Source organism: Protomyctophum parallelum (genome assembly GCF_964188405.1).
Source record: "Protomyctophum parallelum genome assembly, chromosome: 17".
NCBI lineage: Eukaryota > Metazoa > Chordata > Actinopteri > Myctophiformes > Myctophidae > Protomyctophum > Protomyctophum parallelum.
In genome coordinates this window covers 45988661-46013637 of record NC_139719.1, presented here as the reverse complement: position 1 = coordinate 46013637, position 24977 = coordinate 45988661, and the positions used below count along the sequence as shown (strand labels likewise).

General features: G+C 40.8%; 1 protein-coding gene across 4 annotated transcripts in view; it reads left to right on the top strand.

Moving 5' to 3' along the window:
- The first annotated feature begins 1226 nt into the window (after positions 1–1226).
- The window catches only part of LOC310874968 (uncharacterized protein), a 104000-nt gene continuing 80249 nt past the window's right edge, over positions 1227–24977 (top strand). For all 4 annotated transcript variants that reach the window (XR_014570601.1, XM_083787941.1, XM_083787940.1 and 1 more), the window contains exons 1-9: positions 1227–1291; positions 3807–3895; positions 6503–6581; positions 9797–10347; positions 12592–12705; positions 15122–15235; positions 17577–17690; positions 21460–21573; positions 23856–23966. Coding sequence is in view for 3 of the 4 variants with exons in the window: in XM_083787941.1 (XP_083644067.1) it covers positions 10277–10347; positions 12592–12705; positions 15122–15235; positions 17577–17690; positions 21460–21573; positions 23856–23966 (638 nt within the window). In the remaining variant the exon portion in view is untranslated. The remainder of the gene's footprint in view (positions 1292–3806; positions 3896–6502; positions 6582–9796; positions 10348–12591; positions 12706–15121; positions 15236–17576; positions 17691–21459; positions 21574–23855; positions 23967–24977) is intronic.

Genomic DNA, 24977 nt, shown 5'->3' with positions numbered 1-24977 from the left:
CACACAACAGATTTGGGAGTTGTAGTCATGTAGTCATATTGTTGTTCTTCACCCAACAGATATGGGAGTTGTAGTCATGGGAGTTGTAGTCATGTAGTCATATTGTTGTTCTTCACCCAACAGATATGGGAGTTGTAGTCATGGGAGTTGTAGTCATGTAGTCATATTGTTGTTCTTCACACAACAGATTTGGGAGTTTTTTGTCATTAGTCATGTTTTCAAACAGTGGGTCACTGGGTCAGTGGGTCTCTCTCTCCCCCCTCTCTCTCTCTCTCTCTCTCTCTCCCCCTCCCCTCTCTCTCTCTCTCCCCCCTCTCTCTCTTTCTCTCTCTCTCTCTCCCCCCCTCTCTCTTTCTCTCTCTCTCTCCCCCCTCTCTCTCTCTCTCCCCCCTCCCCTCTCTCTCTCTCTCCCCCCTCCCCTCTCTCTCTCCCGCTCTCTGTCTCTCCCCCCCTCTCTCTCTCTCTCCCCCTCACCCCCCCTATCTCTCTCGCCCCCCCCCCCCTCTCTCTCTCTCTCTCTCAATTCAAATTTCAATTCAATTAGCTTTATTGGCATGAATGTATAACTACAATAACTATACAAAATATAACACAAAACAATATCAATATACAAATAGAACATTAGCTTACACAATACGACATGCAAATGATCAAAATGTACAGTATTAAAGTGTCCGTGGTGTGTGTGTGTGTGTGTGTGTGTGTGTGTGTGTGTGTGTGTGTGTGTGTGTCCGTGGTGTGTGTGCGTGTGTGTGTGTGTGTGTGTGTGTGTGTGTGTGTGTGTGTGTGTGTGTGTCAAGATAATGGTCACATTTAAAGGTCATTACACAAAAAGTGTTGTTTTTGAATCCCTCATTTTGTGTTCGGAAATAGCGCACTGAGCGCACTGTGCAATGCAAACTAATAGGAGAGTCCGCTCCGGTGTGGTATTTCAGAACGCGCCCGTACTAGTCACATACTGACTGAGCAGCCGGGTGTGCTGCAGGCTGTTTTTAACCGTTTTTAACAGCCAGCCAGCCAGCCAGCCAGCCAGCCAGACAGACAGCCAGACAGCCAGGCAGACAGTCAGACAGCCAGACAGCACTGAGATCTACAAGCTCACAGCGCGGCGCGACGCGACGCGCTGTGAGCTTGTAGATCTGCTCTTCTAGTTTGGGAGGAATCAAGGAATGAGGAAGTGTCAGATTACGTGTCTACTCCTCCCTCTCCTTCCTTAGTTCCCTCGCCCCAAACGAACACAACATGAACCGATCCTTTTCTCCTTTCTGCTCTGCTCGACAATAAGCTACAGGTAGCTAAAATATATATACAAGCTACTTTTAAACCGTAAAGTTTATTATAGCTGTGATCAGGGCGCGCTGGACCGGCGCTCATAACTTAGACTGTGTTGTATTGACTGTTCACTGTATAACGTGATTAACAATATACTTACTGTCTACATGTATGAAATATATACTAAACTATATAAGCCATAGCCTATATATCCTTAAAATACATGTTCCATAGGCTTACAGACTTAACAGAGCAAATGAAAAAAAATGTGTTTATAACAACTTATAATTTATGTGCGTCAGAACTCAACAAGGCCTTCCTAAATAGCAGCCATTTTGTGTAAACTGTATATCAGCCCATTATAGTTGTTCACATGAGCTATGAGCTTGTAGAGCTGCTGTTTTTCAATAGCTAAACGTATAACATAATGCTTAAAACACCAAAAGGGGTACCCGCCCAGAATGGGTTAAGGTGGTGGTCACGGGGGGGGGGGGGGGGGGGGGGGGGGGTTTAGGGTTAAAAATAATAGTATTAAATCATGATTCTGTAACTCATTGTGGTAAATATCTGCATTATCAATAAATAAATCTTTAAAAATAATAGTATCCACAAAACTAGTGTAATTTGTATTGTTTACCCATCAGTCCAGACTATAGGCAGAGCCAGATCCTGGTACATTTTTGTATTCCTACCTCAGTGATGTAAATAGGTGCTCAATGTAATGAACACATACTTTTATAAATTGCAGCATTAAACTCCCATGGGCGGGACTTGACAAAGGGTGAGTTGTTATGTCCATATAATAATAATAATGGATTTTATTTATAACGCACTTTACATTCACAAGAATCTCAAAGTGCATATCAAATTAATTCACATAAAAGAGGTAATTTCCCTTATATAGGTCTATGGTAGGCTATACATGGGCAACTGGCGGACCCCACCTTCACTTAATGCAGCCCTCAGGTTAATATCAGAATACTGATATGTTAATTTCAGCTGTTTACAATTCCAAACATGCTCATGAGCTCATGAGCTCATGCTCCAACATGCTTAGTTCATAAAGTTAACATAACTAAATTAATTTGAATTTTTCAGGATTCAAATAAAAAGAAAATGCCAATTTTTTCCCCCTGTATTTCAATTCAAATATAGCAAAAATAGCCGATCTACAAGCTTGTAGATCGGCTATTTTTGCTACGACAACAATATGCAACGTGTCCCTCTGGAGTGTGGAAATATATAGTGGCCCTCTCCATCGTCAATGTTGCCCACCCCTGGTCTATGGTGTGTATATATATATATATATAAGGGAAAATCTAATTTATGTTTATGTTTATTTATTTGATATGGACATAGCCCTCTGTCACATGGAACTATTTGTTGTGTCCATGTATCAGTGCACCAGTATCCTAGGAGACCATGTGCATTTCCCTTTCTAAAGAAGAGAACTAGTCTACACCCCCAGCAGCACAACAACATATTATAGTTGCATGTGACAGAGGGGTCAAAGAAGTTGAACCAAAGTTGCTCTCTGGTAGAAATAGGTCAACAATACAATACAAATGAAGCTTTAAGTCCAACAATCTCAACTAACCCTTTGAGCAGTTTTGCGGACATGTTTTGCGCTGGTCGTGTTGCCCAATATATATAATATGCGCTCGTGATTTGGAAGCAAAGATTTTTAGTTAAGAATACATATTCATCCTCCCCCTGGCCAGCCGGGGCGCCTGATGGAGGGGAAAGGAACTGGTTGGAATAACGTGTTCCTTCCACGCGCTACGTCCAACCAGGGAAACTCCCCCCTGTCAGGTGTAAAGGAGCATCTTGGACACTCAGGCATGAAGGAAGCATGCAAGTCCGTTGCTCTCCCCTTGTCCCCCATATATGGGGACTAGGTTGGTCTCCCCTTCTCCCCCATATATGGGGACTAGGTTGGTCTCCCCTTGTCCCCCATATATGGGGACTAGGTTGGTCTCCCCTTGTCCCCCATATATGGGGACTAGGTTGGTCTCCCCTTGTCCCCCATATATGGGGACTAGGTTGGTCATGGGACTAGGTTGATCTCCCCTTGTCCCCCATATATGGGGACTAGGTTGGTCTCCCCTTGTCCCCCATATATGGGGACTAGGTTGGTCTCCCCTCGTCCCCATATATGGGGACTAGGTTGCTCTCCCCTTGTCCCCCATATATGGGGACTAGGTTGGTCTCCCCTTGTCCCCCATATATGGGGACTAGGTTGGCGGAGGGTGTGTAGAGCCCAGGATCACATTAGATGATTGACACAGGGGTGAAAAATGGGTTACAAAATTGTGGGATAAAAAATATATATATATACAAAAAAAAGAATACATATTCAAAGATTTGCGCCACATTTTCACGATTTTTCTAAAATAGCAGACCTACAAGCACCGAGCTTGTAGATCTGCTATTTTTCAATAGCTAAAAGTATAACATAATGCTTGAAACACCAAAAGGCCTCAGTAAACTATTAACATGACCTTTTGTTCTTTCTGTTTGTTTGACACACACAGGAAACCAGGAAATCCACCACCGCTGTGTTCCGCTTCGCTGACGAGAACAGATATTTACACCTGGGATAAAAAGATAAAGTCAATCCGAGGTAAGTTAACAGTAACATGTATCGACGATTAACTTCTTCAGCGTAAATGTGTGAGTTTTGTTACGCTAGCTTTCATTAAAACTGATTATGTCCAGTACTTTTATCAGATTAATTGTAATCATTCCGGAGTTTAAAATCCTACTGAGACCTCTGATACAGACAGTATAACACTGACCTCTGATACAGACAGTATAACACTGACCTCTGATACAGACAGAATAATACTGACCTCTGATACAGACAGTATAACACTGACCTCTGATACAGACAGTATAACACTGACCTCTGATACAGACAGTATAACACTGACCTCTGATACAGACAGTATAACACTGACCTCTGATACAGACAGTATAACACTGACCTCTGATACAGACAGTATAACACTGACCTCTGATACAGACAGTATAACACTGACCTCTGATACAGACAGAATAACACTGACCTCTGATACAGACAGTATAACACTGACCTCTGATACAGACAGTATAACACTGACCTCTGATACAGACAGTATAACACTGACCTCTGATACAGACAGAATAACACTGACCTCTGATACAGACAGTATAACACTGACCTCTGATACAGACAGTATAACACTGACCTCTGATACAGACAGTATAACACTGACCTCTGATACAGACAGTATAACACTGACCTCTGATACAGACAGTATAACACTGACCTCTGATACAGACAGTATAACACTGACCTCTGATACAGACAGTATAACACTGACCTCTGATACAGACAGTATAACACTGACCTCTGATACAGACAGTATAACACTGACCTCTGATACAGACAGTATAACACTGACCTCTGATACAGACAGAATAACACTGACCTCTGATACAGACAGTATAACACTGACCTCTGATACAGACAGTATAACACTGACCTCTGATACAGACAGTATAACACTGACCTCTGATACAGACAGTATAACACTGACCTCTGATACAGACAGTATAACACTGACCTCTGATACAGACAGTATAACACTGACCTCTGATACAGACAGTATAACTACTGACCTCTGATACAGACAGTATAATACTGACCTCTGATACAGACAGAATAACACTGACCTCTGATACAGACAGAATAATACTGACCTCTGATACAGACAGAATAATACTGACCTCTGATACAGACAGAATAACACTGACCTCTGATACAGACAGTATAACACTGACCTCTGATACAGACAGTATAACACTGACCTCTGATACAGACAGTATAACACTGACCTCTGATACAGACAGTATAACACTGACCTCTGATACAGACAGTATAACACTGACCTCTGATACAGACAGTATAACACTGACCTCTGATACAGACAGAATAATACTGACCTCTGATACAGACAGAATAATACTGACCTCTGATACAGACAGAATAACACTGACCTCTGATACAGACAGAATAACACTGACCTCTGATACAGACAGAATAATACTGACCTCTGATACAGACAGAATAATACTGACCTCTGATACAGACAGTATAACACTGACCTCTGATACAGACAGTATAACACTGACCTCTGATACAGACAGTATAACACTGACCTCTGATACAGACAGTATAACACTGACCTCTGATACAGACAGTATAACACTGACCTCTGATACAGACAGTATAACACTGACCTCTGATACAGACAGTATAACACTGACCTCTGATACAGACAGAATAATACTGACCTCTGATACAGACAGAATAATACTGACCTCTGATACAGACAGTATAACACTGACCTCTGATACAGACAGTATAACACTGACCTCTGATACAGACAGTATAACACTGACCTCTGATACAGACAGTATAACACTGACCTCTGATACAGACAGTATAACACTGACCTCTGATACAGACAGTATAATACTGACCTACAGTTTGAACAACACAGTATTTATAAATATTTGAAGTTTTTCAGAAACCTTAAGTCAGGATTTAGAGGCGTTTTTTAGAATCGGCCTCAGGCCTAAATGGGTTATTCTACTGCATGTGTTCACAGTTCAAACACGCTTGGATGCGTGCGCTCTCTCTCTCTCTCTCTCTCACTCACTCACTCACTCACTCACTCACTCACTCACTCACTCACTCACTCACTCACTCACTCACTCACCCACCCACCCACTCACTCACTCACTCACTCACTCACTCGCACACGCACATGCACACATTTTTTTAATCGTTTTTTAACTGTTATTTTATGTGCTCAAACAAAGTAAGACACAGAGAGACAGATGTAATTTAATTTAATCTAGCTAAATCTAGCTTGGTAATGACGAGACACACCAGATCCAACCGTTCTAAATTTGGCTTGTTGTCATAAAACATTCTGTGTAGACGTGGCGTGATCTGTTGTTTGTGTGAAGCAGGTAAACCAACCAGTTTGACAACCTCTTCTCTTTGCCTGTCTCTCTCTCTCTCTCTCTCTCTCTCTGTCTCTCTCTGTCTCTCTCTGTCTCTCTCTCTCTCTCTCTCTCTCCCTCTCTGTCTCTCTCTGTCTCTCTCTCTCTCTCTGTCTCTCTCTGTCTCTCTCTGTCTCTCTCTGTCTCTCCGCCCATCTCCACTTTATCCAACCAGGACACAGAAGTCATTTTATGATCCAGTCCAGAGTCTACAGTACAGAACCAGAACCATGGACGGACAGGATTCATGATAGGTAAAGATTCAAACAAATGAATGACTTGCTGTATAGGTCTACGTTATAGAGCGTCACAGTCCCTCCCCCTTTCAGAACGACGAGTGGCCCAGGAAATGAAATGCAATGCATTTCTCCCATAGGATTTTCTTTAAGTATTTATTTAAAGACGGTTACGCCGCGGACAAAGACAACTCGGATCGTGACAAATCATGACAATGAACACAATATTTTGGGGCCGATCAAATAATTTATAAGAACTTGCTTAAAACTACATATGGAGTGCCACAGGGTTCCGTATTGGGGCCCAAATGATTCATCATGTACATTAATGACATATGCAAAGCTTTGCCACTGATGAAGTGCGTCCTATTTGCCGATGACACCAGCCTATATAGCTCCGGGAAAGACCTCGGGCAGCTCCTGCAGTCAGTGGAAAGTGAACTAGAGATCCTCAAGAAGTGGTTTGATATCAACAAATTATCATTGAACTTATCCAAAACCAAATATATCATCTTCTCTAATAGAAAAATCAAGACCCCAGTCAAAGTGTACGAGCGTAAATTCTTGGGAATAACAATAGATAATAGACTCAGTTGGAAACCCCATATAGATAAATGAAACATTTAGTAAATAGAAATTCACTTCATATACTGTATTGCTCCCTCATACTTCCATACTTAACATACTGTGTGGAGGTATGGGGGAACACATACAAATCAACCACAACCAATCTACATGCTACAAAAGAAAGCAATACGAATTATAACCCAAAGTGATTACCTTGCCCCCACCAACCCCACTTTTCATCAGTACAAAAACTCTCAAATTAGAAGATCTAGTGGACCTAAATACAGCTGTAATCATGTACAAGGTACATAATAATATACTTCCACCCTGCATCCAGGAGCTGTTCGAGGCTAGGGAATCCCAGTATGCACTCAGGGGTATGTGTATATTTAAAACAAGAAGTGCTAGAACCAACACAAAAGGCAGGTGTATATCTATAAAAGGGGTGATCTTATGGAATAACCTAGATAGAGAACTGAAAATGTGCAAAACCGTCACTACTTTTAAAAAGATGTTAAAATATAAGCTATTAAATAAATATAAAACTTCACTATGATAATGCACTCAAACAAACAGATAATTATAACCAGTGTACAGAAGAAAAAGTTGAATTGTTTAATGTGCTTCTCCTTGAACATAGTTACGTGCGTGTATGTACTGCATGTATGTGTATAAGTGTGTAAGCATGATGTGGGAGTTAGTGCTGAGATGAGTATCTACAGTATGTGTATGTAAATCTGTGTGTGAGCCAGAACCTTATTCTGTGACCTACTAGTCACAGAGTATAGTATGATGAAGCACCGGGGTGTAGAAATGGACCCATATTCTGTGGTTAAAAAGCCACACAGTATGGTCTCTCCTGCTTGGTGTTGGTCAATGGGGAACCAGAATCAAATTATATATTTTTTTGTGCCTGGAAAGTTAATTTTTGAACTTTCATTACTCCTTAAACTAAAGTATGTAAAAATAGTTTTTTGCTTAGATATGTCTTAGTTTGTTAAAACCTAGGGTTGCCTAGATTTCTTTGTTTTTCTTTTCAATTTATCTGATGAATTAAGCTCTCTGAAGCTTAAAAGGGTAGGCAAAATAAGCCTCGGCTTCAGCCTACACCTTTTCGGTCCCACTTGTATAAGTGGACTCTAATGTATCTAATGTATGTATGTATTTTTTATTTCAAATGGACCGAAATAAAGATTTACTACTACTACAATATAAAAGCATAACAATCAAAAGGACACACTGTACTTGTACTAATCATCTGTCAGACACAACAACACAGTTCCCTAAAAGATGATCTTCCTTCTAAATCAGCTATTTTCAGCATGCAACCAAGTGTAAAATGACTTATACTGGATCTCTTGTCCACTAGTCCCTTCTTACATTTTAGTCTAGTTTTTATTTGTTGACGAAAGTTGTGCTGCCTTTGGAATGGCGGTTTGGTTAAAATGCATAGTTTAAAAATGTTTAATAACCCTGTCATTTAATTAATTAAGTTACGTTAAAAGGTGAAGTGTATTGTAACAGTTCTTACGGTTTTTACTGCCCTCCAGTGGTGGAAGTGGAAAGCGAAACTTCAGCTGAGCATTTCCAGTAAATCGAAACTCAGTAGACTCATTTCCCATTTTCCCCCTGACTGACGGAACAGATGGTCCGCTGATTATTATTCTTTAATGCTTTTGCCTTAATAAGTGGACATTATTGTCTGTAAGTACTTTGAAGTTCTAGTTAATCGGTTCAAAGAGTATATTTCATTTAGAATGTGATGTTTGCAGAATGCCTTTGTAGTTGGTTATTATGTGCTTGGAAATTGTGTAAACACGTCATGTTAGTTTACTGCAGTAGCCATTTTCTTAGCCCTGGTCCAAGGCTTACAGCGAGCCTCTCTCTGAGAGAGACCAGGGCTACCATTTTCTGTGTTTGATTTCAACATTGTGTACCAAATAACCTACTAATAATAACTATAACTATATGCATACTATATTACTCATACACACACATATTTCCTGTGTGTTAATTAATTTGTTTGTGTATTTCTGTATTGTTTCAGTTTTACAAAATGACCTGCAGAGACCCAGTGTAAAGTCAACAAAGTCAAGAACACTAGCTTAACTAGCTGTCTAGCTACACATCGGCATGTACGTGTTGTAAGGGCAGCATAAAAGTGTCAACATATTTAGTCTTGGTTTTAGTCACCAGCGCTTAGTTTTCACTTAGTTTCCATTTAGTTTTCGTCAGTGGAAAAAGGTAGTCGATGAACATTTTTCGTCTCAGTTTTAGTCGACGAAAACAACACTGTTGAGCAGTAGGCTGAATGTCATAGTTTATTATTGAGACGGACAAAAAAGAAAACTGACTCAAGTGCGCACCCAAGTGGTCAAAGTTGTGTGTGTGATCTACAAGCTCATGTGGCACAGAGTGCTGCGCTTATGAGCTTGTAGATCTGCTATTTTTCAATAGCTAAAGTATAACATAATGCTTAAGGGCTCCGGCGCGGTATTTCCGAAACGTGCCCTAAAACACCAAAAGGGGGTTCCCGCCCAGAATGGGTTAATGTGTTTTAAATTCAGAGTGCTATAATGTGAGAGATGTTTGACCAGAAGGGGCTGTAGATTCAACATGGATTAAAATGATTCACTAAATATTGTTCCTCTTCTCTTTTCTACCAGGAGTCATCAGGAGATGAGCAGCACTGCATGGAGCCAGAGGAGAATGTCCCATTCATTTAGCTTCATAGACAAAACAAATCACAACAATGCCATTCATTAGGAAAACACCAACGTGGACTAGACACAAAATATACTTTTACTTTACTTAATTGTCCACCGCTGGTTGACATTATTGGCATACAGACAGTGGGTTCTAGAGGAGCATAAAGCATAGCTTACAAGCAAGTAAAAAGTACTCAGTCCTAAGTACTGACTACTAAGTCTACTGACTACTAAGTCTACTCAGTCCTAAGTCTACTGACTACTAAGTCTACTGAGTACTAAGTCTACTCAGTCCTAAGTCTACTGACTACTAGGTATACTAGTCCTAAGTCTACTTGACAGGTTTTAAACGTTTTAGCTGTCAATGGTTGAAGTAAAGTTCTCTTTACTAAATACTGGATCGTTACATTTCACTGTAGCTGATAATACAATATCTCTATGGAGAAAATGAGTGGGAGTTCTGCTTCTGGCGCGTCTTCTAGTGACGGAGACGACCCGACCGATGAAAGGTTTGAATTTACTCATTTCTCAATTTAGGAAACCTAAAGCCCAAACCGTATTATGGTAATGGCCTCACTCACACCTTTACAACAGACTGATGTATGCTTGTTGTATGAGATGTATAGCTGATGCAAGCTCGCAATGCATTTCCAATGGGAGTCACATGGTTTGACACAACATTTGTGTTGTATGAGGGGGAGGGGGGGGGGGCAGTCCATTGGAGACATTGGTGACTTCCATTGGAAATGCATTGGGGCGGCCATGACACTTACATCTTGCTTACATCTAGCATGCATCAATGTTGTATGCTAGATGGAAAGGTGTGAGTGAGGCCAATGAGTTGCATTGGTGTGGTTTAAAAAAAACAATGTCCGAACCGACCCTTTGGTGTGGTTTGGATATAAGGGACCTTGGGCTCCATTTCCGTCACCGCTAAACCCCTTATCCCTAAACTTCTTTGCCTTTTTTTTTTGTTACTATTTTGAAAAACATTTTTTAATAGTTTAACTAGCCAATCTACATTGACACGTTGTGAGCTTGTAGACTGGCCATTTGAACTATTCAAAAATGTTTAGCAAAATAGTAAAAAAATAAGTTTAGGGATAAGGGGTTTAAAATGATTAAATACATGTTTGATAATGAGCATTCATTCAATATGATAACTTCTCACAGCAGATCAAGCATTCAGGAACAACATGCTAGAAGGCTTTCTTACCTTTCGTTGCAGTTGTTAGCACGCCACCAAAGTGGTCCAGCTGTTAGTTTGTGCAAAAAAAACGCATTATTGCCTGGCTATTTCCCCTACCTCACCATAAGCCCTCAATGGGGCGCTGGGTTTTAGTGGTAATTCGCTTATTTCCATGGCGCGGTAATAACATTTCTTTGGTATAAATCCTGTCTTCATGTCAACAGTATGTGTCGCGTCACTCTTGTACTGCACAGCAACGCGGTCGCGGTGTTCCAGCCGTAAAACGTGAAGTCTCGTCTGTCGTGAGACTCTCCCCACGAGCTCCATCCACTTGCACGGAGCTCGCAAAGTCTCGCGATAGACGAGAGTTCAAGATTTATAATTATACATTTAATGTGCTGGCTGCCATCAGTCAGTTTTAGTTTCAGACGTTGCTTATTTTACTGTCCAATGACATTGTTTGAAGGGAGGACCTCTGCAGACCCGCACACTGTCACCTGCTGATTCAAGAGCTTTTTATTCAATGTCAAACGCAACGTTTGGCTCTTTGACCTTCCTCTTCCTCTTTGACCTTCCTCAGGCCTGATTCAGAATAGGCTGACATCACTAAATACATTTCATAGGTATAGAACAGCCAATCAGAAAGCAGCATGTAATCATCCTAACGGATAGCAGCTGCATAGTCCAGTCATGTGACTCTTAAAGTTACAGCGCTTCTGTGACATTCCTCAAATACTATTGCAAATAACAAATTACAATATAATACAGGGACAAATATATAAATATGTCATACCATAGAATACAAGAAAATCAACATGCAATAAATACGCAAATTAATGTCACATATAAGGTCCTACTCACATGACAGTAGAGGACAGTACGCTAATTAATGTCACATATAAGGTCCTACTCACATGACAGTAGAGGACAGTACGCAAATTAATGTCACATATAAGGGCCTATACTCATGACAGTAGAGGACAGTACGCTAATTAATGTCACATATAAGGTCCTATACTCACATGACAGTAGAGGACAGTACGCAAATTAATGTCACATATAAGGTCCTACTCACATGACAGTAGAGGACAGTACGCAAATTAATGTCACATATAAGGTCCTATACTCACATGACAGTAGAGGACAGTATGCAAATTAATGTCACATATAAGGTCCTACTCACATGACAGTAGTGGACAGTACAAGTAAAATCAACACAAATGGTGCTTGCTACACCCTGCTGGGCAGTGTAGAGACAGAGGCATTTAGTATGGATAATTATAGCATGACGTTTAATTAAGCAATATTACACCAGAGGGTGTGGTTTAACGTGATTATTGCCACGCCGGTGATGCGGTCAGGAACGAGACGGAGTCGAGTTGAACATGTAATGTATTCTTTAAATTGTTTTGTTTTTGTTCCTTTCCTAAAGACAATGTTGCTGCTGCTCGGATGCACAACTGATACATTTATAATGTGATCCTTTCTAAAAATATTACGGCTAGGTGTGCTGTTTTCAGCACGGCTGGAGAGCCTATTGCAACCAATTGCTTGTCTTTAACAGGGTTGATCATCACAGAGCGGTCTCTCCTGTACCCAGCTGTGTCTCCATGAAGAGTGACTCGTCCATGTGTCGAGCTGTTGACTTCAAAGATGGACACCACTCTACTGACCAAAGGTTTGAATTTTAATTGACCAGACAGATGACTGAAAAATGAAGTCCTTTACAACCAACAGCTCCATCTGGTGTCTGAATTGTGTACTCCAAGTCAAATCAAATCAAACTATCTTCGATAAATACAGAAGCAATGAGCACTAATGCCATTACAAAAGGGGAACTATGGCGTACTGCACTATATAATTATATATTCTTATTACTATCGTATACCATACATTATATACATTATGAAATATATAAGTATAGTCAAACCATATCGTATATGATGTATATATAATATATTATTATATGTTGTGTGTTATATATGGGGATAAGGGGTTTAAAATGATTAAATACATGTTTGATAATGAGCATTCATTCAATATGATAACTTCTCACAGCAGATCAAGCATTCAGGAACAACATGCTAGAAGGCTTTCTTACCTTTCGTTGCAGTTGTTAGCACGCCACCAAAGTGGTCCAGCTGTTATTTTGTGCAAAAAAAACGCATTATTGCCTGGCTATTTCCCCTACCCCACCATAAGCCCTCAATGGGGCGCTGGGTTTTAGTGCTAATTCGCTTATTTCCATGGCGCGGTAATAACATTTCTTTGGTATATATCCTGTCTTCATGTCAACGGTATGTGTCGCGTCACTCTTGTACTGCACAGCAACGCGGTCGCGGTGTTCCAGCCTGTCGTGAGACTCTCCCCACGAGCTCCATCCACTTGCACGGAGCTCGCAAAGACTTGCGATAGACGAGAGTTCAAGATTTATAATTATACATTTAATGTGCTGGCTGCCATCAGTCAGTTTTAGTTTCAGACGTTGCTTATTTTACTGTCCAATGACATTGTTTGAAGGGAGGACCTCTGCAGACCCGCACACTGTCACCTGCTGATTCAAGAGCTTTTTATTCAATGTCAAACGCAACGTTTGGCTCTTTGACCTTCCTCTTCCTCTTTGACCTTCCTCAGGCCTGATTCAGAATAGGCTGACATCACTAAATACATTTCATAGGTATAGAACAGCCAATCAGAAAGCAGCATGTAATCATCCTAACGGATAGCAGCTGCATAGTCCAGTCATGTGACTCTTACAGTTACAGCGCTTCTGTGACATTCCTCAAATACTATTGCAAATAACAAATTACAATATAATACAGGGACAAATATATAAATATGTCATACCATAGAATACAAGAAAATCAACATGCAATAAATACGCAAATTAATGTCACATATAAGGTCCTATACTCACATGACAGTAGAGGACAGTACGCAAATTAATGTCACATATAAGGGCCTATACTCATGACAGTAGAGGACAGTACGCTAATTAATGTCACATATAAGGTCCTACTCACATGACAGTAGAGGACAGTACGCAAATTAATGTCACATATAAGGTCCTACTCACATGACAGTAGAGGACAGTACGCAAATTAATGTCACATATAAGGTCCTACTCACATGACAGTAGAGGACAGTACGCTAATTAATGTCACATATAAGGGCCTACTCACATGACAGTAGAGGACAGTACGCTAATTAATGTCACATATAAGGTCCTACTCACATGACAGTAGAGGACAGTACGCTAATTAATGTCACATATAAGGTCCTACTCACATGACAGTAGAGGACAGTACGCAAATTAATGTCACATATAAGGTCCTACTCACATGACAGTAGAGGACAGTACGCTAATTAATGTCACATATAAGGTCCTACTCACATGACAGTAGAGGACAGTACGCAAATTAATGTCACATATAAGGGCCTACTCACATGACAGTAGAGGACAGTACGCAAATTAATGTCACATATAAGGTCCTATACTCATGACAGTAGAGGACAGTACGCAAATTAATGTCACATATAAGGGCCTATACTCATGACAGTAGAGGACAGTACGCTAATTAATGTCACATATAAGGTCCTACTCACATGACAGTAGTGGACAGTACGCAAATTAATGTCACATATAAGGGCCTACTCACATGACAGTAGAGGACAGTACGCAAATTAATGTCACATATAAGGTCCTACTCACATGACAGTAGTGGACAGTACAAGTAAAAACAACACAAATGGTGCTTGCTATACACCCTGCTGGGCAGTGTAGAGACAGAGGCATTTAGTATGGATAATTATAGCATGACGTTTAATTAAGCAATATTACACCAGAGGGTGTGGTTTAACGTGATTATTGCCACGACGGTGATGCGGTCAGGAACGAGACGGAGTCGAGTTGAACATGTAATGTATTCTTTAAATTGTTTTGTTTTTGTTCCTTTCCTAAGACAATGTTGCTGCTGCTCTGATGCACAACTGATACATTTATAATGTGATCCTTTCTAAAAATATTACGGCTAGGTGTGCTGTTTTCAGCACGGCTGGAGAGCCTATTGCAACCAATTGCTTGTCTTTAACAGGGTTGATCATCACAGAGCAGTCTCTCCTGTAACCAGCTGTGTCTCCATGAAGAGTGACTCGTCCATGTGTCGAGCTGTTGACTTCAAAGATGGACACCACTCTACTGACCAAAGGTTTGAATTTTAATTGACCAGACAGATGACTGAAAAATGAAGTCCTTTACAACCAACAGCTCCATCTGGTGTCTGAATTGTGTACTCCAAGTCAAATCAAATCAAACTATCTTCGATAAATACAGAAGCAAAGAGCACTAATGCCATTACAAAAGGGGAACTATGGCGTACTGCACTATATAATTATATATTCTTATTACTATCGTATACCATACATTATATACATTATGAAATATATAAGTATAGTCAAACCATATCGTATATGATGTATATATAATATATTATTATATGTTGTGTGTTATATATGGGGATATGGGGTTTAAAATGATTAAATACATGTTTGATAATGAGCATTCATTCAATATGATAACTTCTCACAGCAGATCAAGCATTCAGGAACAACATGCTAGAAGGCTTTCTTACCTTTCGTTGCAGTTGTTAGCTCGGCACCAAAGTGGTCCAGCTGTTATTTTGTGCTAAAAATCCCCTACCCCACCATAAGCCCTCAATGGGGCGCTGGGTTTTAGTGCTAATTCGCTTATTTCCATGGCGCGGTAATAACATTTCTTTGGTATAAATCCTGTCTTCATGTCAACGGTATGTGTCGCGTCACTCTTGTACTGCACAGCAACGCGGTCGCGGTGTTCCAGCCTGTCGTGAGACTCTCCCCACGAGCTCCATCCACTTGCACGGAGCTCGCAAAGACTTGCGATAGACGAGAGTTCAAGATTTATAATTATACATTTAATGTGCTGGCTGCCATCAGTCAGTTTTAGTTTCAGACGTTGCTTATTTTACTGTCCAATGACATTGTTTGAAGGGAGGACCTCTGCAGACCCGCACACTGTCACCTGCTGATTCAAGAGCTTTTTATTCAATGTCAAACGCAACGTTTGGCTCTTTGACCTTCCTCTTGCTCTTTGACCTTCCTCAGGCCTGATTCAGAATAGGCTGACATCACTAAATACATTTCATAGGTATAGAACAGCCAATCAGAAAGCAGCATGTAATCATCCTAACGGATAGCAGCTGCATAGTCCAGTCATGTGACTCTTAAAGTTACAGTGCTTCTGTGACATTCCTCAAATACTATTGCAAATAACAAATTACAATATAATACAGGGACAAATATATAAATATGTCATACCATAGAATACAAGAAAATCAACATGCAATAAATACGCAAATTAATGTCACATATAAGGTCCTATACTCACATGACAGTAGAGGACAGTACGCAAATTAATGTCACATATAAGGGCCTATACTCATGACAGTAGAGGACAGTACGCTAATTAATGTCACATATAAGGTCCTACTCACATGACAGTAGAGGACAGTACGCAAATTAATGTCACATATAAGGTCCTACTCACATGACAGTAGAGGACAGTACGCAAATTAATGTCACATATAAGGTCCTACTCACATGACAGTAGAGGACAGTACGCTAATTAATGTCACATATAAGGGCCTACTCACATGACAGTAGAGGACAGTACGCTAATTAATGTCACATATAAGGTCCTACTCACATGACAGTAGAGGACAGTACGCTAATTAATGTCACATATAAGGTCCTACTCACATGACAGTAGAGGACAGTACGCAAATTAATGTCACATATAAGGTCCTACTCACATGACAGTAGAGGACAGTACGCTAATTAATGTCACATATAAGGTCCTACTCACATGACAGTAGAGGACAGTACGCAAATTAATGTCACATATAAGGGCCTACTCACATGACAGTAGAGGACAGTACGCAAATTAATGTCACATATAAGGTCCTATACTCATGACAGTAGAGGACAGTACGCTAATTAATGTCACATATAAGGTCCTACTCACATGACAGTAGTGGACAGTACGCAAATTAATGTCACATATAAGGGCCTACTCACATGACAGTAGAGGACAGTACGCAAATTAATGTCACATATAAGGTCCTACTCACATGACAGTAGTGGACAGTACAAGTAAAAACAACACAAATGGTGCTTGCTATACACCCTGCTGGGCAGTGTAGAGACAGAGGCATTTAGTATGGATAATTATAGCATGACGTTTAATTAAGCAATATTACACCAGAGGGTGTGGTTTAACGTGATTATTGCCACGACGGTGATGCGGTCAGGAACGAGACGGAGTCGAGTTGAACATGTAATGTATTCTTTAAATTGTTTTGTTTTTGTTCCTTTCCTAAGACAATGTTGCTGCTGCTCTGATGCACAACTGATACATTTATAATGTGATCCTTTCTAAAAATATTACGGCTAGGTGTGCTGTTTTCAGCACGGCTGGAGAGCCTATTGCAACCAATTGCTTGTCTTTAACAGGGTTGATCATCACAGAGCAGTCTCTCCTGTAACCAGCTGTGTCTCCATGAAGAGTGACTCGTCCATGTGTCGAGCTGTTGACTTCAAAGATGGACACCACTCTACTGACCAAAGGTTTGAATTTTAATTGACCAGACAGATGACTGAAAAATGAAGTCCTTTACAACCAACAGCTCCATCTGGTGTCTGAATTGTGTACTCCAAGTCAAATCAAATCAAACTATCTTCGATAAATACAGAAGCAAAGAGCACTAATGCCATTACAAAAGGGGAACTATGGCGTACTGCACTATATAATTATATATTCTTATTACTATCGTATACCATACATTATATACATTATGAAATATATAAGTATAGTCAAACCATATCGTATATGATGTATATATAATATATTATTATATGTTGTGTGTTATATATGGGGATATGGGGTTTAAAATGATTAAATACATGTTTGATAATGAGCATTCATTCAATATGATAACTTCTCACAGCAGATCAAGCATTCAGGAACAACATGCTAGAAGGCTTTCTTACCTTTCGTTGCAGTTGTTAGCTCGGCACCAAAGTGGTCCAGCTGTTATTTTGTGCTAAAAATCCCCTACCCCACCATAAGCCCTCAATGGGGCGCTGGGTTTTAGTGCTAATTCGCTTATTTCCATGGCGCGGTAATAACATTTCTTTGGTATAAATCCTGTCTTCATGTCAACGGTATGTGTCGCGTCACTCTTGTACTGCACAGCAACGCGGTCGCGGTGTTCCAGCCTGTCGTGAGACTCTCCCCACGAGCTCCATCCACTTGCACGGAGCTCGCAAAGACTTGCGATAGACGAGAGTTCAAGATTTATAATTATACATTTAATGTGCTGGCTGCCATCAGTCAGTTTTAGTTTCAGACGTTGCTTATTTTACTGTCCAATGACATTGTTTGAAGGGAGGACCTCTGCAGACCCGCACACTGTCACCTGCTGATTCAAGAGCTTTTTATTCAATGTCAAACGCAACGTTTGGCTCTTTGACCTTCCTCTTGCTCTTTGACCTTCCTCAGGCCTGATTCAGAATAGGCTGACATCACTAAATACATTTCATAGGTATAGAACAGCCAATCAGAAAGCAGCATGTAATCATCCTAACGGATAGCAGCTGCATAGTCCAGTCATGTGACTCTTAAAGTTACAGTGCTTCTGTGACATTCCTCAAATACTATTGCAAATAACAAATTACAATATAATACAGGGACAAATATATAAATATGTCATACCATAGAATACAAGAAAATCAACATGCAATAAATACGCAAATTAATGTCACATATAAGGTCCTATACTCACATGACAGTAGTGGACAGTACAAGTAAAAACAACACAAATGGTGCTTGCTATACACCCTGCTGGGCAGTGTAGAGACAGAGGCATTTAGTATGGATAATTATAGCATGACGTTTAATTAAGCAATATTACACCAGAGGGTGTGGTTTAACGTGATTATTGCCACGACGGTGATGCGGTCAGGAACGAGACGGAGTCGAGTTGAACATGTAATGTATTCTTTAAATTGTTTTGTTTTTGTTCCTTTCCTAAGACAATGTTGCTGCTGCTCTGATGCACAACTGATACATTTATAATGTGATCCTTTCTAAAAAATATTACGGCTAGGTGTACTGTCGTGCTAATTTCAGCACGGCTATTGCAACCAATAGGCCCTGCGGTAAGCCCCGCCCGCTCGCTCAGCTGCCTCGATACCGTTGTTAAGCAGGACAAACATCAGCGAACCTCCATTGAGGACCGTGTTATGTCGGGCTGTCGGCGTTTTTCCGAAGAGGAATAGAAGCATTCATATCAACAACATTCATACTATAATAACGCCATGGTGAAACGTTGCTGTTGGGCGTCCTGCAACAGTGCTTCATAGGCACCCAGAACGTTTGGGGCATTTCTTTTTATTCCTTTCCCGTGGGTGCGCACAATGTTTACATTCTAGAGGAGGAAGCGGCGGTGGCGTCACTCGTTCACCCTCCCTGCTACTATCATACTAGTATTAACGTCAACCTTTACTTAACAATGGTTAAATCAATCGTCTAATAAACAACAAACAACTTACCTTGGAGCAAATGGTGTGCTTTGTAACTTTCTAGTTGCTTGTGTTGGACGGCAGCCACATAACTGTCTTCAACCACAGGCTCCAGTCACGTCCCCTCCCACTGCGGTTCAGAAAAAAAAGAACTGCTTACCCCCTTCTGCATGCAAAAAGTGAAGGTCCGCTAATGGTCTAAACTATTTTATTTGCCGTTCCTAAATTCAAAATAGTTTAGACCATTAGCGGACCTTCACTTTTTGGATACAATGTGCCGAAAATGGTAAGCAGCGTTCTTTTTCTGAACCGCAGTGGGAGGGAACGTGACTGGAGGCTGGAGACCAACACAAGCAACTGAGCGTGGAGATTAGAAAGTTACAAAGCACACCATTTGCTCCAAGGTAAGTTGTTAGTTGTTTATTAGACGATTGATTTAAACATTGTTTAGTAAAAGTTGACGTTAATAGTATGATTTAGTAGCAGGGAGGGTGAATGAGTGACCGCCGCGTCCTCCACCTCCAGAATGTAAACATTGACATGTGCATGATGTGCGCACCCACGGGGAAAGGAATAAAAAGAAATGCCCCAAACGTTCTGGGTACTTATTAAGCACTGTTGCAGGACGCCCAACAGCAACGTTTCACCATGGCGTTATTATAGTATGAATGTTGTTGATATGAATGCTTCTATTCCTCTTCGGAAAAACGCCGACATAACACGGTCCTCAATGGAGGTTCGCTGATGTTTGTCCTGCTTAACAACGGTATCGAGGCAGCTGAGCGAGCGGGCGGGGCTTACCGCAGGGCCTATTGCTTGGTCAGAACAATTACCTGTATTAATATATCTATTTGATACATCCTGGTTTGAGCCCCTGCCCCCTCGGTGCTCTCCAAGCCTGATATGACTCTCTATAAATAAACTAAATCCTGTTCATCCTCTCTTTGAATGCCACTGTTCATGATCACTGTTGCTGTGTTTATGTGAATGCATTTTAAATAGTATTTTAATGCATCTGTGTGTTTTAAAAACACACAGATGCATTAAAATACTATATAAAATGCATTCACATAAACACAGTTTATTGGACAGTAATTTATTGGACTGCTGTTTCTGTTAACACCAAACGTCCGTATTGTGAGCAGAGCTTGTAGATCGGCTACTTTTGGTCATTCTTTACCAAAAGTACCCGATCTACAAGCTCACAACACGGACGTCGCGTTGCTTATAGATCGGCTATTTTTAGGTTGTTTTTAGGATTGATTTTAAAATTATTTTACTTGTCTATAAAGCTCTCAATGGTCTCGCACCTTCCTACCTACGGTACATGACTGCCTGCCTAAATATGTCCCAAACCGCCCCCTAAGGTCTTCCACTGCTGGCCTGCTCGCTTTGCCTAAAACAATGGCAACTAAAAAATACGGGGAAGCAGCTTTTTGCTTCTACGGGCCGTCGGCATGGAACAAGCTCCCACTGTACCTTCGACAGGCAGCCTCTGTAGTTTAACAAACTCCCACTGTACCTTCGTCAGGCAGCCTCTGTAGACATTTTTAAAACTCAGCTCAAAAATGCAGCTTCTACAACATTGCTTTTAATTGATATTTTATTTTTTGTTATTCATGTCTTCACTGTATTGCAGATCTACAAGCTCATAGCGCGGCACCGAGTGGTGCTGCAGTGTTCACTATCTGAAACCCAAAACCCAAGATGTTTTCTCTCTGCTTGTAGAACGAGACATAATGATTAAGAACGTTTAACAGTGACTTTTTCATTCATAATAATGATAATTGTATAATCTTTGTTATGATTCCAGAAGTGTCCACCACAGAGCAGAGTCTCCAACTCCCAGCCTTCTGTCTGTGAAGAGTGACCGGTCTAGAGGAAATCCTCCTTGCTTCAGTAACGAACCTGGACCTCCTGACTCACAGTATGTCAACCCTCCTATAAATACATACAACACAATACATTTATGTATGGTTGTCTCTGCCAGGCTAAATGGTCCAGTCCATGTTTTACACCCTGTCTCTGCCAGGCTGAATGGTCCACTCCATGTTTTACACCCTGTCTCTGCCAGGCTGAATGGTCCAGTCCATGTTTTACACCCTGGCTGCGTTCAAATTCATTCCCTATGCCCCATATAGTGCACTACTTTGGGGTTACGCCATTTTGTTATAGTGTCCGAATATGTAGTGAGCATTTTAGCACCCTAATGTAGTGGACTGAAGTATCCCACAATGCACCGGGAATTGTAGGGAGCATCCGATGGTCACTACAAAAACACAGCGAAGCAAATCTGCCCCATAATGCATTGCGTAAGCTCGCTCTTGAGCGCACATGCACGCGTTTGCGCACGTGCGCTGCTTCTGCATGCATGCGCTCCAACTCAGAAGAGGCAGAAGTTGAACCAGCGAAAGAAATCAACACAAATGTACTTTTTAAACGTTGGTTTTCCTTCTCTTTTCTTCCCTGGCGGATCTCGAAGCTACAGATCTCGAGACAAATGATCTGTGCAATTTTTTGCAATTGTTTTATTTTATTTTAGGGCTGTCAAAGTTAACGCACTATTAACTAGTTAACTCACAATCCTTTTAATGGCACTCATTTTTTTAATGCGCGATTAACGCACTGTGAAGTTTGACAGAATGGTTGAGAGACGCATGCATGTGAATGCAGGCAGTCAGTGAGCGCCGCCTCTCTCCCCCTCTCTCTCTCTCTCCCTCCCAGTGAGTCTACACAATTAGAAAACGTAGAAAATGTTTTATTTTGATCAACATGGCCTGTTAACTCTCGTAATGGTACCATTGGCCAACATAAATACAGTTCTTTAGTTTGGGTCTGGAAGGCTAAATGTCATCAAATGGTGGTCCGTGGCGCAAATGCAGAATAAATAATGGTCCTTGATATGAAAAATCTTGAAAACCACTGATTTAAGGTATATTTAGAACGTATACAAAATATGCGATTAATTTGCGATTAATCACAGTTAACTATGGACAATCATGCGATTAATCGAGTTAAATATTTTAATCGATTGACAGCCCTATTTTATTTATAATAAAACAATTCATTTGCAATAGTATTACTAATCTGATTCATTGTATCACCCAGGCCCAGCGCATGACGTTAGGAGAGGAATCAGTTGCTTGCTGTAGAATATTTTTGCGAGATTCTTTATCACAAACGTAGGCTAAATACATGCATGTGAGACACATTAATTGTGTCCGAACATATGTTTTATTAACATTCATTAATTCCTGCCATGAAAAAAATATGTTATCTAACATTATTTCATTGAATCACGATAAATACATTAAAACTTCATTATGTAGGCCTATAGATAGTAATTTATTGGACTGCTGTTTCTGTTAACACCAAACGTCCGTATTGTGAGCAGAGCTTGTAGATCGGCTACTTTTGGTCTTTCTTTACCAAAAGTACCCGATCTACAAGCTCACAACACGGACGTCGCGTTGCTTATAGATCGGCTATTTTTTGCCTAAAAAATACGGGGAAGCAGCTTTTTGCTTCTACGGGCCGTCGGCATGGAACAAGCTCCCACTGTACCTTCGTCAGGCAGCCTCTGTAGTTTAACAAACTCCCACTGTACCTTCGACAGGCAGCCTCTGTAGACATTTTTAAAGCACAGCTCAAGACCCACTTCTACCACATTGCTTTTAATTTATATTTTATTTTTTGTTATTCATGTCCTCACTGTATTGCATTACTGCTTGTTTTTTAATGTCGTTGCCTTGCTTTTCTTTTCTTCTCCATTGTTCTGTAAAGCACTTTGAGCTGCATTTCATGTCATGAAAGGTGCTATACAAATAAAGTTTTATTATTATTATTATAGGGGTCATTTAATGAGATCAGTGCAGATTTGCAAAAAATCTGTTTCAGTCTTGGGATTTTCTTTGCTTTAAGCCCTGCAAATAGGCCTAAATGCCTGCAAACATATTTTCATTGACCCATTTTGGGCGGGAACCCCTTTTGGTGTTAGCATTATGTTATGCTTTAGCTATTGAAAAACAGCAGATCTACAAGCTCATAGCGCGGCACCGAGTGGTGCTGCAGAGTTCACTATCTGAAACCCAAAACCCAAGATGTTGTTTTCTCTCTGCTTGTAGAACGAGACATAATGATTAAGAACGTTTAACAGTGACTTTTTCATTCATAATAATGATAATTGTATAATCTTTGTTATGATTCCAGTCTGTACCACAGAGCAGAGTCTCCAACTCCCAGCCTTCTGTCTATGAAGAGTGACTGGTCTAAAGGAAATCCTCCTTGCTTCAGTAACGAGCCTGGACCTCCTGACTCACAGTATGTCAACCCTCCTATAAATACATACAACACAATAAATGTATGTATGGTTGTCTCTGCCAGGCTGAATGGTCCAGTCCATGTTTTACACCCTGTCTCTGCCAGGCTGAATGGTCCAGTCCATGTTTTACACCCTGTCTCTGCCAGGCTGAATGGTCCAGTCCATGTTTTACACCCTGTCTCTGCCAGGCTGAATGGTCCAGTCCATGTTTTACACCCTGTCTCTGCCGGGCTGAATGGTCCAGTCCATGTTTTACACCCTGGCTGCGTTCGAATTCATTCCCTATGCCCCATATAGTGCACTACTTTGGGGTTACGCCATTTTGTTTTAGTGTCCGAATATGTAGTGAGCATTTTAGCACCCTAATGTAGTGGACTGAAGTATCCCACAATGCACCGGGAATTGTAGGGAGCATCCGATGGTCACTACAAAAACACAGCGAAGCAAATCTGCCCCATAATGCATTGCGCAAGCTCGCTCTTGAGCGCACATGCACGCGTTTGCGCACGTGCGCTGCTTCTGCATGCATGTGCTCCAACTCAGAAGAGGCAGAAGTTGAACCAGCGAAAGAAATCAACACAAATGTACTTTTTAAACGTTGGTTTTCCTTCTCTTTTCTTCCCTGGCGGATCTCAAAGCTACAGATCTCGAGACAAATGATCTGTGCATTTATTTGCAATAGTTTTATTTTATTTTAGGGCTGTCAAAGTTAACGCACTATTAACTAGTTAACTTACAATCCTTTTAATGGCACTCATTTTTTTAATGCGCGATTAACGCACTGTGAAGTTTGACAGAATGGTTGAGAGACGCATGCATGTGAATGCAGGCAGTCAGTGAGCGCCGCCTCTCTCCCCCTCTCTCTCTCCCTCCCAGTGAGTCTACACAATTAGAAAACGTAGAAAATGTTTTATTTTGATCAACATGGCCTGTTAACTCTCGTAATGGTACCATTGGCCAACATAAATACAGTTCTTTAGTTTGGGTCTGGAAGGCTAAATGTCATCAAA